The following is a 15,092-nucleotide window of genomic DNA, read 5'->3' as shown; positions in this document are numbered from 1 at the left end:
CCTGATCTGCCGGCGATTTCTTTTTCGTCCCTGCAGCTCAGGCTGGAAACCTGTGCATCTTTTTCTGCTGCTTCTGTTACAATTTTGCTGGGACCAATCACAAGCTGCCACCTGGCACGCTATTGGCAGATTTAAAACGATGACGATAGCGGAGCGACAGCAAAGTCTCTCTCACGACCGTCAATCCAATTCCTTTGAATCCTTTCCTAAATCCTAACCTCTCAACGTTGCTCAATGTCTTTTTTAGGTTAGCAAACAAATCGATCGAGTGGGTGTAAATACCATTCACTTTCATGTTTTTTTTTTTGCACAACCTGCAAAAATCGCTCAATGCCATTGCTGTTTCTGCAGACCACTGAGAAATGGAACGTCACCTATTTGGTTTAGGCCTATGTGTCACTTAATATTCATTTCTATACAAACCATGACGGCGGATCTCTAAAGAAACGCAAGTCCCCACCCCATAATTGTATCTAAATTAGCTATGTAGGCTACCAAAAATGACATTTTACCGTGACTCGAAGAGCTGTAAACAGTGTTGTAAGGGTGCGTAGACCTACCTACACACCCATGGCTACTGAAAAATGTAAGGTTCATTTATCAAATGTTATTTTGAACATGAAAAACCATCTTTGTTTTAGAAATTTTGAACGAAAGGGGCTTTTACAATACGTTTGTTGACAAGTTTCCAGCAAGTTTCCTGCCTGGAGTTTTCGCATCGCTCTGCAAACATCACCCGGGTTTTTGGTCAGATTGGGGAATAACTGCAGTCATTTGAACTATGCCCGTTGATCACGCCTCTTGTACAGTAGAAAATACATAGCGGACTCCCCAGACCAATGTTCATTCTTAAAAGATTGAGCTTGGTCTGGTGAAAGACAGACTAGTGAATCCAAAGAATGTTGTGGTGATTGTGTGTACCAACTTTGGATAAGATTGGACCTTCCCAGGAGAATAAACATATACAATACATACATATACATATACAACAATAGAACCATAATGAACCATTCCATTTCATTTACACCGAAACATGGTAAAAATTAGTGAGCATTTCTGCTTCAGAACACGTTTTGCTGTGAAAAAAAATAATGAGGAAGATTCAGAATCAACATATCTGCTTGGACCCCTAATAAGGCCTGAGCAATTGTTGTTCTCCCAACACAGTTATGCCAGTGTTTTCAAAAGCTACCATGAAAGAGTGGTGTTGCACAGTATGACAATTATTAGGGGTCTTTTGTTTTTGTTCTGATTATACCCTATTATTATTATTTTACAGCCATAATCGTAATAGGTACAGACAATTTCTGTCCATAGGGGGCGCTATAATAATCACATTTACGTTTTTGCTCATAACATTTGGGCCGTGGCCTATAATGTTTTTTGTCTATATCTTAACTTGTAAAGGCCCAATCCTATTCAAATTTGGTACACATAATCATTGCAACATTCTTTGGTGAAAACATCTTTCATGAAATTCTGTCCATAGGAGGCGCTACATTAGTGTCTGCAGTATTACAGTACTACATTTTCACCATAGGTCCCAAATCAATGTATGATCTCACAAAGCAAAAATGACCCATTTCTGACCATAGGGGGTGCTATAATTAGCACATTAGCCTATATCCAGAACCGTATGGAATTTTTGACTAATTATTCTTTCCTCTTGTTCCTTTAGAGTTCCCGCATTCAATGAACCCAGCCACACCTATTTCCATCGTTCACATTTTCCTGCCAACAACTGAAAAATGAAACTAATCTATCTCCTCCTAGAATGTTGGTCCAATTCCTACGAAATTCAGTATATCATCTGAAGACTAACAACTTGACTTAGTCTTGACTTAGTCTCATTTCCGATTTTTGATTTATTGCTCCCTCTGAAAATTCTGCATCAATCCAGTTTGGGACGTGGCCTATAACAATTCTATTACCTATATCGTATCTTGTTAAGGTCCAATCCTATTCAAACTTGGTACACACAATCAATACTACATTCTCTGGACGCACACCAAATGTCATACAGTTCGGTCCATAGGGGGCGCTACAGCCCCACCTTCATTCTGCTAAAGGGCACTTCTTGCCATTTTGCTTGGACCCTGAAAATGACCGCTTGCGGTTATATTTTGAATTTGTATTACTATTCTCTTTTTTGATTACTTTGGTGTAAACATACATGAAGTACATACAGTCTGGTTATTATTACAATGGTTTGAGTAAGAATAAGTGTAAGAAATACAATCTGTAGCACAATCTGTGACCTTGAAAGACTTACTGACGTACCTGTACCTTGGAGGAAGATTTAAAATGATCACTATAAAGGTAGACCCATCTAGAGGTGAGTCAGGTTTAAGATATAAAGGCTTGACATACTGTAGCAAGAGTCTTGTTATGTGTGTGCTGTGATTTCACAAGATTTCAAAGATGTTGCCAAATGAGTGTGTGCTTGGCTCTCAGTGACTCACGTCAAAGTCTAAAAAAAAAACTTTGCTTCAGACTCCTCTTAAAGTCTATACACTGGCTGAGGTAGTCTCAGAGCCAGAGAGAGGGAGCTACAGGGTAGCATAATTATGTATGAGAAGAAGAACACCCCTTCTTTGAACTAGGACCGTTAGAGTAATAAAGTAAAAATCTATGATTCCTTATACTACTATGACCTGCCATAACTAATATTGATTCATGTAAATGATTGATAAAACGGGACTGTAAAAGACTAGCTGATGTGATGGTCCTGCATTTTTTGGATCCATTCTCATACATAACACACTCTCACCCTGAAGATCTAATAATGTTTATTCACTCAACCTCACCCATTCTCTGAGGCTGTTAATCCATCCAGAAGAAGAGCAGGTGTGGTTGACTCATCAAGCCCCATCATTATCTGTGGCATGCGCCGTAGGATGAAAGAGAATTGGATAATGAGAGCACATTTGATGGGACAGAGGGGTAGATAAAGAGAGAGGGTAGGCAGCAGGGTTGACTCTGTGTTATACAACATGACAGAGACTCTCTCTGTGCTAAAGGGGAGAGAGAGAGAGAGAGAGAGAGAGAGAGAGAGAGAGAGGGAGAGAGAGGAAGGGAGTGTGAGAGTAAAGGAAGGAGTTTGAAAGAGAGAGAGAGAGTGAAGGAAGGAGTTTGAAAGAGAGAGAGAGAGAGAGAGAGAGGATCAGGGGGGAGTGAAAGAGAGATTGGGAAGGGATGGATAAGAGGGACTGAGTGAGAAAAAGAGAGGGAGGAAGGCTAGAAGTAGAGGCAGAACACAGGAGCAGGGAAACTGATGAGAGGAAGAGAGGGAGGAAGGCTAGAAGTAGAGGCAGAACACAGGAGCAGGGAAACTGATGAGAGGAAGAGCGGAGCAGCTCTGCGTGTCTGCTGTGCTCCTGCTCCTGTGAGGAGAGAAGCTCACAGACAGGCAGCTCTCTGTGCTTTTTAATAATATGGTTGTAATTCATGGGAGAACCACTGAGGCATACAGTAAACAAGATGTTAAAAAGACTCAAGTGTTTACACAGAACATGTATTCACCTAGATTGAACAACCCCAGGGAGACTTTTGAATGTGTAAAGGAAGCCTTTGGCCACCCCTATCCCCAGAAAAAGCATCTAACAAGAGGATAGTAGCCTCCTCTCTTGTGTAGTTTGACATCAGCCTGTAACACAAAAGTACCAGCTTGGTGTTGACTCAGGCTTAGCTGGGGCTACACAGCATCGGTGTGACAGCAGAATAGCCAAGCCTGAGGATAAATGAATGAATGCATTCTAATTCCAACACAGCCAGCTCCTCTTTCACCTTCACAGATAACACTGACGGACCTCGGAGGCAGGGTGAATTGCAGGTGTACATTGCACAAGAAAGAACAAACAGTTTGCTCACAAGACCACAGAGATCACAAAGGCACAATGACTGTTGGGGCCTGTGTTGGGACTACAGTCCATTACGAGCCACCCCAAGGATTTTAATAGCACAGATTCTGAAGCTCTCTCTCCCATTACTGGTTAGAAGTACTTCTGTGTCAATTGGTGCCATTTGGTATGCGACTACACTTAGAGCTGAGAGTGCTCTCGCATCTGACCTGCCTCTTAATGCATCGCCTATCAGGTAACACCAGCTCTCATGCTCATCACTAGGGTTTCAAACACACACACACACACACACACACACACACACACACACACACACACACACACACACACACATAAACACACATTAACACACACACACACACACACAAAGACACAAACACATTTACACATACCTTTAGCCTAATACACCTGCATTTGCAGAACAGTCACCATTTCCCCCATATGCACAAGCACATACTGTACGTGCACTCACACACAAACAGAGACACGGAGGGATGGAGAGAATTTGAGAGAGAGAGAAAGAGATAAAGAGAGAACACTAATATCAGACTATGCTCAGGGCTGCTGCCTTGAGATGTTGAGCATTCAGAACTGGTCCTTCTGACCACCGGACACCACGCACTCTAAATGTACCCAGTCCCCATCTGCTGCCCATCAGCCAGACCCAGGTGCTGTTTCTGCAAGAGCCCCGGAATACAAACAGCCTTAGTTACATCACATTTTCAACTCACTGCAGTGATAACACTCTTACAACAGTCACCATTCCAAAATTGCCCTCGGGATGAATAAAGCCATTTATCTGTCCATCTACCTCTGTTTTGTACATGAGTCTTGTTTTGTTTTGTGCTGTGAAAATGGCAAGACGTGTTTTTGTCATTGTTTGATTTGATTCTTTGGAAATATGTGTTTGGATAGTTCATTATAGGTGTGTCAAAACTGTTGTCGTGCTGAAGTCATCAGGGGCAGTTTCCTGTGATCATTTAGGGTTAATTAGATTTGCTGTAACAGAGTGGCTGGACCTTATCTGATCCCAGGCTCGATTCTGCTGTCAGGCACAGTTTGCTCCACACAGATCTCTCTTAATTTGCTCTACATGCTTCCGGCTACTGTTTTGTTTGAAGAATATGATGGAGCACTGACGCTGCACGCTGGCTTTAGAAGATGTGTTTGTTGAAGAAGAAAGGAAACCATTACTCCATTTCAACGCCCCCACCCACGCAAACACACACACGTGTTTACGCCCGCAGTTTGTGTTGTGCTCATGACCCTTGAAGACGGGTCAGGTTATGATGGGTCACTCTAATAAACATGGAAGAGACATGAAAACAGAGAGGGGTTTACTTTTCATGGGATAACACTTCCTACAGTTGCCAGGAAGGAACTGTCTGGGATGCATCCCTGTCTCAACAGTATTAGCCAACTGGACAAAAGTAATCCTGAATCCACAACTCTCAGGGCCAGATACAGATAATGGGATGAAGAGGTAGAATTCTGACAGCTTCTGAAAAGGTTCCTAAAGTGCTATGCCAACATAAGCAGCAATGCATTACAGTTTTTCTCAGTCGCTTTGGTGCTTTTCTCACATCACTATTAACATTTGCACAGCAGTTAGTGTAATTCTCAAAACAATTAGTACAAACTGCAAAACCTAGTGGATGACCTGCAAAAGCACGTCACTTGCTCAAAATGTATAGTCCATTCCTCAAAAGCAGGTATTCATGTCAATGAAACTGTCAGTGTCATCAAAATGAGAAGTCTTGACACCATCGTTTAGAACAAGATAGTCAAATGGCTTTGTCATGTTTTCATTATGACAGTTCTCTCAGTGTTTTCCAATGCAAAAAAAGGTCAGAACTCGGTGACACTACCTGAACATGCTCAAGACAGCACTATACAGTACTTGTACAGCCATTTGAAAACTACAGTAAAGTTACACATTGCTGTAGTTAGGTGAGTAAGTGAGTACAAGACACTGAATACGTACATTTTTACTGTATGCTCTTTGCAATTCTACAGCATTGTGACAGAATTTGATAACTAGTTCAACACTTTTTTGTATGTAATGACTCAAGCAATGAAATGAAGACTATTAGTTTTATTGGGAAATCCACTATTCAGCATTCATAAGTATAGTTCATTTTGACTGACATGACATAAGCAAATGATAATGTTAAAAAACAGCAGAGAATTGTATGAAAGCAACTGATACATGTCCAAAAGTATTTGCAATTTGTTCAGAGGAAGGAGAAATTGCTACTATGATGTGTACAAATGACTAAATGTTGTGGAGGTTGAACTAATAGTTATGAGAATTTTAATTCTGATCTGAAAAAAGCACCAAAGCGACTGAGAAAAACTGTAAAGGCCCACTCCGGAAAAAATCAACTATTTAACCTTTTTTTACTTGTCCATTAGGTGTTTTTCATGTGCTACAAGACATATCACGAGTGAAATCAGTGACATGGCTGAGTATTTCTAGTTTCGATGGGCAGTGCACCAGCTAATGTTTCAGCACAATACTGTAAATCAAAACAGCGAATTATTGTTGCATGACAATGGATGCCACTCAATCTTGACTGATTTGCGGGGTAGAGTTTTACTAATCCCTTTGGAAAGTATGATTGGTGAAATATGCTTTGGTCAATTAGCTTCCCACATCGGAGATGAGGCAGAGAGGGTGGAGATGCACAGGAGCCATATCAAGATCATTTGAAAAATGTATTCATGTTAAAAAATTAAATATATACCTTTGAGGAACTAAGATGAGTTGTTAGGGGTTAATCAACAGCTGGAGTGCATCTTTACAATTTTGAAACAGAATTGATGAGATAGATAGATAGATAGATAGATAGATAGATAGATAGATACAGTAGATAGATAGATAGATAGATAGATAGATAGATAGATACAGTAGATAGATAGATAGATAGATAGATAGATAGATTGTATGATTTTATTATGTAAGCTAGGCTAATTATATGGTGATTTTACATATTCACATTAACTCAATGGGCCACTGATACAAAGACAATGCTCACATTTCAATCTGCCAAAAATAGCGCTCACTGATCATATGAAATGAAGTTGCAACCACAACATTTTGGACATAATGTCTTAAGCTTAACATAATCAAAGTACAGGGAAGTGAATAGGCCTATATATTCACACTCTCATGAAGGTGAGAGATACTGGGTTATTCTATTCCCAATAACCCATACCCTTAGTGGGCACAGCCATGCTATCCGGTCTGAGATATTTAACAACTCATTGAAATGGGAAGTCACCTACAAATCATAAACATTTTTTAGATAGAGTAGGCCTGTTGACTTATCAAGTGTCAAGGCTTTACAATAAAGGCTCGTTTGTACGCCAGCATTGTCTGGCTACTGTTTCCGCAATAAAGGTCGTTCAGATAGCATTTAAGTAAATACAAATATTTTAAAAGTCAATTAATTAAATTCAGGAGCAGGTTCACATTCCGTCAATCTAATGATTTGTTTTTAAACATGATGTTTATGCTCACCCGTCAAAGGAAGTCAGTCCAAACACCAATGTATAGCCTACGCACGCCAACTGAATGTTGTCATCTAGTGGTAGAAATGCATAAATTCCGGAGAAGGGAATTTCAACGGAAAGTGCCTACAGATATTGCGGGACTACCCGTATACGCTCACACAACACGGGAGCACAGCGACTTGTGGAGATAAAAAGGCAAGATTCAGGACTCAGGCTTACACAAGCCAGCAGTATTTTTTGTTTTGCATAAAGATCCGAAATAATATCCGAATAATAATTCAAAGTATTTAATCTGGTAAGTTGTTCTTTTGCTCTCTTGATTTATTTGAATTACCATATCCTATGTATAGTATGAAATTGTATAACTTGTATAATTGACAACACTAGTTATATTATTTTAATTTTCAGATGTGCTAAAAATGAATCTGCTTCTTCACTAAATATAATGACTGTTGTCGTTTATTTGCAGTGTCTGTTACTGACGATGCAAAAGCAGAGGCCATATAATGGAATACATTGCCGTGAAATTAACTTTTGATAAATATGTTTGATGTCATGACAAATGCACCAGACTGGAAAACTACCACCAATGAGACATTTGCTTCATAACACTATGCATTTCAGTAAAAGTGGGAGCAACGTGTCAGCATTTCACATCTGTCATTTTTACAACCTGCGCGTCGTCGCGGATGTTTAAGGACTGATGAATATAGACAGTCACACCAGTGCGCCAGTTGCGCAGGAGCCACTTTTAAGAATGATGGAGAACTTCCTAAAAGATGTCAACATATGGATGGTGAACAGCACATGGACCAATTCAACTTCAGGAAACGAAACGGGAAATGTAAACTCAAGCGTGAATCCACTGAAACGAAATGAGGAGGTTGCTAAAGTGGAGGTGACCGTCCTGGTCCTTATCTTGGTGTTTGCTTTGGCCGGGAATTTGTGCGTACTTTTGGCCATCCACACCAGTAAACACAGCCAGTCAAGGATGTACTACTTCATGAAGCACCTGAGTATAGCCGATCTGGTGGTCGCTATCTTCCAGGTACTCCCTCAGTTGATTTGGGATATTACATTTCGCTTCTATGGGCCAGATTTTCTCTGCCGGTTGGTGAAATATCTGCAGGTGGTTGGCATGTTCGCATCGACCTATATGCTTGTACTAATGTCAATTGACAGATGCCTGGCGATCTGTCAACCACTCCGGTCTCTGCGTCGGAGGAAAGACCGCTTCTATGTGATCATCTCATGGGTGTTCAGTCTTCTTTTTAGCATCCCTCAAGTCTACATTTTCTCCCTAAAGGAAGTGGGGAATGGGGTATTTGATTGCTGGGGGGACTTCGTGCAGCCATGGGGAGCTAAAGCTTACATCACGTGGATTAGTCTTACTATTTACATCTTCCCAGTGACAATACTGAGTGTTTGTTATGGACTGATAAGCTTTAAAATCTGGCAGAACTTTAAACTGAAGACAAGGCGCGAGCAATGCATCTCCCTGACACCGCGAGCCTCCAAAGGGAGCGCTCTCAGCCGCGTCAGCAGCGTTAAACTTATTTCTAAAGCCAAAATAAGAACTGTGAAAATGACTTTTGTAATCGTTGTAGCATACATCATTTGCTGGACACCATTTTTCTTCGTCCAGATGTGGTCAGCGTGGGACCCAGACGCACCTAGAGAAGGTAGGCCTGTGGTTTGGTTCATTAAAGTGCTAAAACTGTAACTTGCCCAAGGTAAACAATTTGATATCGACATCTTATAAAGAAATAAATCACATTTGGAATATAAAGAAAGATTTGTCTTAATTAGGCTATAGTATTTGGAGCAATTCTGAAAAGTATATCGACAATAATTTATAAAACTCGTATAGGCTATGTAAAATTAGTTTTTGTTGTTGATCTTCACATACAGTACTTGCTGGACTCAAGGCGTCCTCGAAAGGCTTTTGTTGACGCAATGCAGAAAAGTCCATACTTTTCTCTAAGGCTGACGTGCATGGTGTTCTGTGAGTGATCTCACTGCTTCCTGTTTTAATTTGACAAGCGTTGGAGTTAAATCTCCTTTGTAAATTGCGAGTAAAAGGTAAATTGCATGGTATGATCATAGCAAGGATCATTACAAACAAACTGATAAGCAAGGCTAATGCTGATGTGGAAGGGTAAACCGAATTGTTGATCACTCTAAATAGACATTTAATTTACCACACATGTTGCCAAATTAAAAGTTTATATTAAATATGGATAGATATATACTTTATTGATCCCCAAGGGGAAATTCAAGCTCTAGAGCATTTTTAATTTCGCTGACACTGTTATCCACAGAGAGATTCATATTGGTTGGTATTTTAGATTCAAATCTAGTTTTATATTTTGTTACTAGTGTATTTACCGTGCATGTGTATGAAAGCAATACTACTGTATGTGCAAAAGCAACAGTGTTTCATATTAGGAGTAGTTGTATTCTTTACCACACTATATTGGCTTGCCCTCTTCTGTGTGAAAATAGCTTAATTTTAGTCCATGCAGATGAAACTATGCATTACACTATTGCAAAATAGTATACACCTTGGAGTTAGAACCCCTTAAATGGACAATGAATTATAACAAATAATTGAAATGTATTGTCTCTGAGTCAGTGACTAGTGGCAGAGAGTGTTGTCTGGGGCATGACAATGTGGGCGAGCATTGTATAAACACTGACTGAGACTGAGTACTGTATGTTCCAAAGCCCATTTGCATAAATGAAAGAGTCGGCAATACAGTACATGTATGCATTCTAGGCATGTATGTGCTCTGTACATTCTCAATGACATTTTGTTCGTGTGTGTGAGGGGGTGGGGGTGGGCAACACAAAAGGAGGAGGCCAATGATCGCATCCCTCTCAGGGAGGTTATCGATGGGACTAAATGTCCCCTAGCATCAAAGGAAGTCTCTTTTATCTTGATCTAGACCCAAAGTGTGTCATTTCCTTGTAGTGTATACATGTCTGCTCTGCATCTCCAATGGAGAAGCTGGTCCAAGGAAATGGCTGAATAATGCAGCGAGAGTCTTAAGCTGGCCTATGATCCTCATATCCTGTACTCAAAGTAGTCGAGTTCTTAAGATCTTTCATGAAGCCTTCTAAAAAGTACTTCCTTAGTTCTATTTGTGGCAGGGAGCTCCATTAGCGTCAACTTTTGATTATTCTGTGATGTCAAGTGCAAGATGAATGCCACTGATGTTTACTCCTCTGGAACAGAGGTCAGAGAGATCTTCCTAAAGCTTCACTTCTGACAGAGAGTGCAATACCAGTCAGAGCCTTTAGCTGCATATAGTCACAACACCTGTCTCTCATTTACTGAGCTGAACTTTGTGTTTCTCTCAACATTAGGTAACCAAAGACCCCCAATATGATGCTGGGGCATTGCATCTTCCAATTGCGTGTCTACTATTTTTCCACTGTTTGGATCCGTGCCACCCTGTCTGTTTGGGGTATGCTCAATGTCTGAACTGACAGGAGTTGGATGGCAGTTATTTATTTCACCACTGACTGTCATGGCTGCAACAAATCAAAGTGGCAATGAGAGGGTTGGTAAATAGTCTGCAAAATTTGTTAAGAAGTAAGTGTCAAGACAGAAGCTTCTTGGTGAGATATCAGACTCTCTGAAGCACTGAACAACAACAGGAGGCGATAGGCAATCAGCACAACAAAATTTCAGTTGACTTAAGCCTGTGTTTGTGACCCTTTTTTACAACACGGATGTGCCTGCCTCTCCTTTTCTAGTCATTTATGCTATCCATTCTATGCAGGTGTAGAAGCAAGTCAGCTACCTCACAGCATGAGGGTTGACTGCATGAGAATCACATTCTCTAGACTAGGGGCTTCTTCTTCTAAGCAATGTTGAGGACACCATTTCTATGAAACATATACAATCTGAAAATGTGTAGGGTTTTATATACATGAATAATGCTTTACAACTGGTTACACTGCGGGTGTCCCGCAGGCGGGACAATTGCAGTGCCCCCCACCTCCCCCTAACATTCTAAATCAATTGTATGCACCATATTGCTATGTATCATAGTAATAGTATATACCATTAAAAGGGAAACTTGGCAGGATTTCCCCCTCTGCTGGAGAAATTGTGCATTATGCTATTTCAAACTGTGGGAAAAGGTAACGATAAAGCACATGGATTTGTTTACAAGCTAGCGAACGGTTAGCATAAGTTTGGCAGAACTATGTGGATGTTACAAGGTAAGAAACACGATTTAAAACGAGTTTCTTGTTTCTCACTTCTCTTTCCGGGACGGTAAGTCTCAATGTTGCAAGGTTGGTTTTCCGCCTGGGGACGCTAGGCGCAGTGGGGAAAGTCACCATTTTCACCGGAACAGGTCATTTAACCATCCGAATGATTTCTAAACGGGTTTATTACGTTGAAATAGTTGCCAAGTTCCCCTTTAAAAGCTTGAACTTTTGGGAATCTATATATGACAACATTTTTCATGTACAATCTGTATAGTGCTTTACATTGTCAGATTAATCTGGCTATGTCTCAATTAAATTTGATCAAAAATGCCCCCCCCCCCTCTCTGCCTTAGCAATAAGTAGATGCTGCATATTGGGTATTGAAATATTCACAGGAATCCCTAGAAATTGAACAGTCCAATTATCCAATATTAATTGTGCAGATGTATAGTCCATCTTATACCCATCCATTGAACCAACAAAGAAAATGCAAAAATAGAGACTTTTGTTTTCTCATTCCATATTTTGTGTAGTCATCAGAACCCCAGGACATACATTCCAAATAGTCTACAAGAAACCTCAAAGTGTTACCTTTCATTTGAGACCAGGATTATGCTTCTACACCAAGAGGTTGCCACACAGTAAGCATTTTATTGTTAGTATGCATTTTGGGTAGCCAAAAGTCCCATGGGGAGTTTCCATAGGGCATTTTACAAAACGCATGAGCATATCTTGGCAAATAATGGTCTACTCATATTTCATTCTATATTGATCTACTTTGAGATACAGATTCACAAGACCTGGTAGTGGGCCTCAGTGTTTCCAAGACAAAATAAATGACTAAGAGGGTAGAATGTGGTCATTTCCAGAGATGTACAAAAACTGAATCATCAAATCATCATTCTACCCTTTGCCACTCTCTGACAGTTCATCACACAGTCAATCTATTGGTACCAAAATAATCTACTAGGCCTCTGCTAGATGTCAAGCACTTGAATGTAAGTCAAAGTATGTGGAAATAGGGCCATTGTTAGTAGGCGGTTTGCGAATTCGAGCAAAAACTCAAAATGGGGTGTAAAGATTTAACAGTAAAAACACTGATAGATGCTAGTGACTTCAACAGTTGCTCTACCCGCTGGAGAGATACAAGCTAAACCTCTGTCATTTTTACTCTCTGCCAGATCTTTGATGGTATTTGTCTGGCCATGGAAGTCCCTAACGTCACCCAGTATTCCAAGTCACTCTTCTATTGGAATGTATACCAATTTACAGGTTCACATACAGTGGTGCAAAGCTTTAGATCCCCTAATCACAATTTCAAGGCTGATATATATTGGTCTGAAATGGACAATGCATCTACTTTTTGAGAAAGGGGGAAATACTCTCCACTCCGCATGTCCATCGGATAGTACTTGTAGGGGAATAATAAGCATTGTAATACGAAATATCTGTCATGTGTCCCTAGAAAAGTGCAAAGTAGCTGAAAATACAAGTTCACACATAATGGAAGTGACCAGTCACGGTTGCCACTCGGTTTTGCTATCAGGAGAGTATCAGACTCCTCTCTGTCTGTCGACAGAAGAGCCTTATGCTTTTATGCTGATGACTGTCCCTGATTTATCTGACAGACCATGACATGGCACCATGCGCTAATGGAGTCTTCGGAGTCTTCTCCACCACAAAGGGGATGAGAATCAAATATGTTAATGTCAGTTTTTTCGGTCATATAAAACCATATGTCAACTGCAAATCGCTGAGTCAACCTCTCTGTCAAATGGCCCGTGCATAACAACACTTTATAGAGTGTTCCATCTGAACGACCTGGTCTGGAGGAGTGATATGGTTTAAACACATAAAAGGCTAATTCTCCTTGCTAATGGGGATGAATGTAGTAAAGACACAACTTGATGGAAACTGTGAAAGGTCACAGCAATGAGCATTTCTAAGATAAATCCATCACACTGCCCCTTGCTTTGTAAACAATGTCAACAATGCCTGTAGCATGAGGGACTTTAGTACTGCAGCTTTGGAGAGGCCTTTATATACAGTGTATAATATATAGTTGTTTTATATATACTATATTATAATATATAGCCTTTATATCATTCATATCAGCATTCTTTCCTCCCCTTGCAATCCCCCTATGTGCACCATCCATATTACTGCAACTATAACTAGTTGTTAAGGATCTAGACATGAAAACTGAATGCTAAATAGGGGTGATTGTACTTTCGATTATTTTACTAAATAGTAAGAGAATGAATGGTTGAACATTTTCAAGGACTATATATTGTGTTTTTCATTAATTGAGTGAATTTGTCATTCAGCATGTATATTGTAATTTAAATGCCATTGGATTTTCACAGACAAAATATTGTCTCAATTTACTACAGTATGTAATTAACTTGCAATCAGACTAATAATCAAAATCCAAATCTATTCCTTTTGTGGGAGAGGATTTGCTTTGGAAATATGACATTTTGGAAATATGAGTTTTTCGAAATAACCTTTTAAATGAAAGAAGTTTCATTAAGTATGATTATGTAATTTCTCATTCTCATCTGAAATATGATATGGGAGAATGAATTTCAGTTAATTCAGTTCAGTTCACTGAGCAATGGCTTCATTAACTATCAAAGGTTTGGCTTATTTGACTGAAGAATTTATTATTTTAAGAGAATTTATTATTTTATAGAATTTTAGAATTTAAAGAGTTTTTTTGTTTCATTCTAGCTCTTCCTTTTATCATCGCCATGCTTCTGGCCAGCCTCAATAGCTGTTGCAACCCGTGGATCTACATGTTCTTTGCTGGCCACCTGTTCCACGACCTGCTGCACCGCTGTCTGCGTGCTCCACCCTGTCACTGCGACCGGCAGCCCAATCGCAAGAGCACCTACACCAGCTCCAGCACTGCCGCTTGCGCCATCAAGAGCACCGGCAGCCAGAGGAGCCTCACCCAGACCTCCACCACATGAGGGGGCAGCACCGCTCCCCCAACGCTCCCCCCAACCCCTGGACATGGGAGAGCTGCTCCTGTTGAGGAGTACGGTCACGAAAATGTGATTAGAATGTTCCACATTATGATGTGACAATTACCCTCAGAGATTTTCCCCATAGACTATATTGACAACACTGAAACTCTAGATTGTTTGCGTACAATTCTAGAAGGAAACAGGAAAATAATTCACTCCTCAACAGGTTAATAGAACATGAAGGTGTTACATGGAGACCTGGGTGAAAGTGAAGAAGTACAGACCCTAAACCCCCCCTCCCCCCTCCCATTAATTTCAGTGGCTAGGTTAGGTACTTAAAGGCTTCATGCACTACCAACCCTGAAGAAATACTATGTTCAGAGCATCTACAAATAGTCAAAGCTTGATGATGTTCTCTCGAAATATGTAGGCCTATTTTCGTGCTCACATTTAGTAATTCCCGACATTTTCTCACCGCTCGCTGTGCTGTGGTGGCAACTTCGTTTTACCTTGGCATGGA

At 40.3% G+C, this 15,092-nt stretch overlaps 1 protein-coding gene across 1 annotated transcript; it reads left to right on the top strand.

Annotated features, from left to right (window-relative positions):
- The first annotated feature begins 7,550 nt into the window (after nt 1-7,550).
- On the top strand, nt 7,551-15,092 carry oxtrb (oxytocin receptor b). Its single transcript, XM_048254772.1, has 3 exons — nt 7,551-7,671; nt 7,846-9,058; nt 14,334-15,092. The coding sequence occupies exons 2-3, from the start codon at nt 8,080-8,082 to the stop codon at nt 14,573-14,575; spliced, it is 1,221 nt and encodes a 406-aa protein (XP_048110729.1). The 5' UTR covers nt 7,551-7,671; nt 7,846-8,079; the 3' UTR covers nt 14,576-15,092.

The sequence above is a fragment of the Alosa alosa genome, chromosome 10, assembly GCF_017589495.1.
Source record: "Alosa alosa isolate M-15738 ecotype Scorff River chromosome 10, AALO_Geno_1.1, whole genome shotgun sequence".
Classification (NCBI taxonomy): domain Eukaryota; kingdom Metazoa; phylum Chordata; class Actinopteri; order Clupeiformes; family Clupeidae; genus Alosa; species Alosa alosa.
This window is presented reverse-complemented; position numbering and strand designations above follow the sequence as displayed.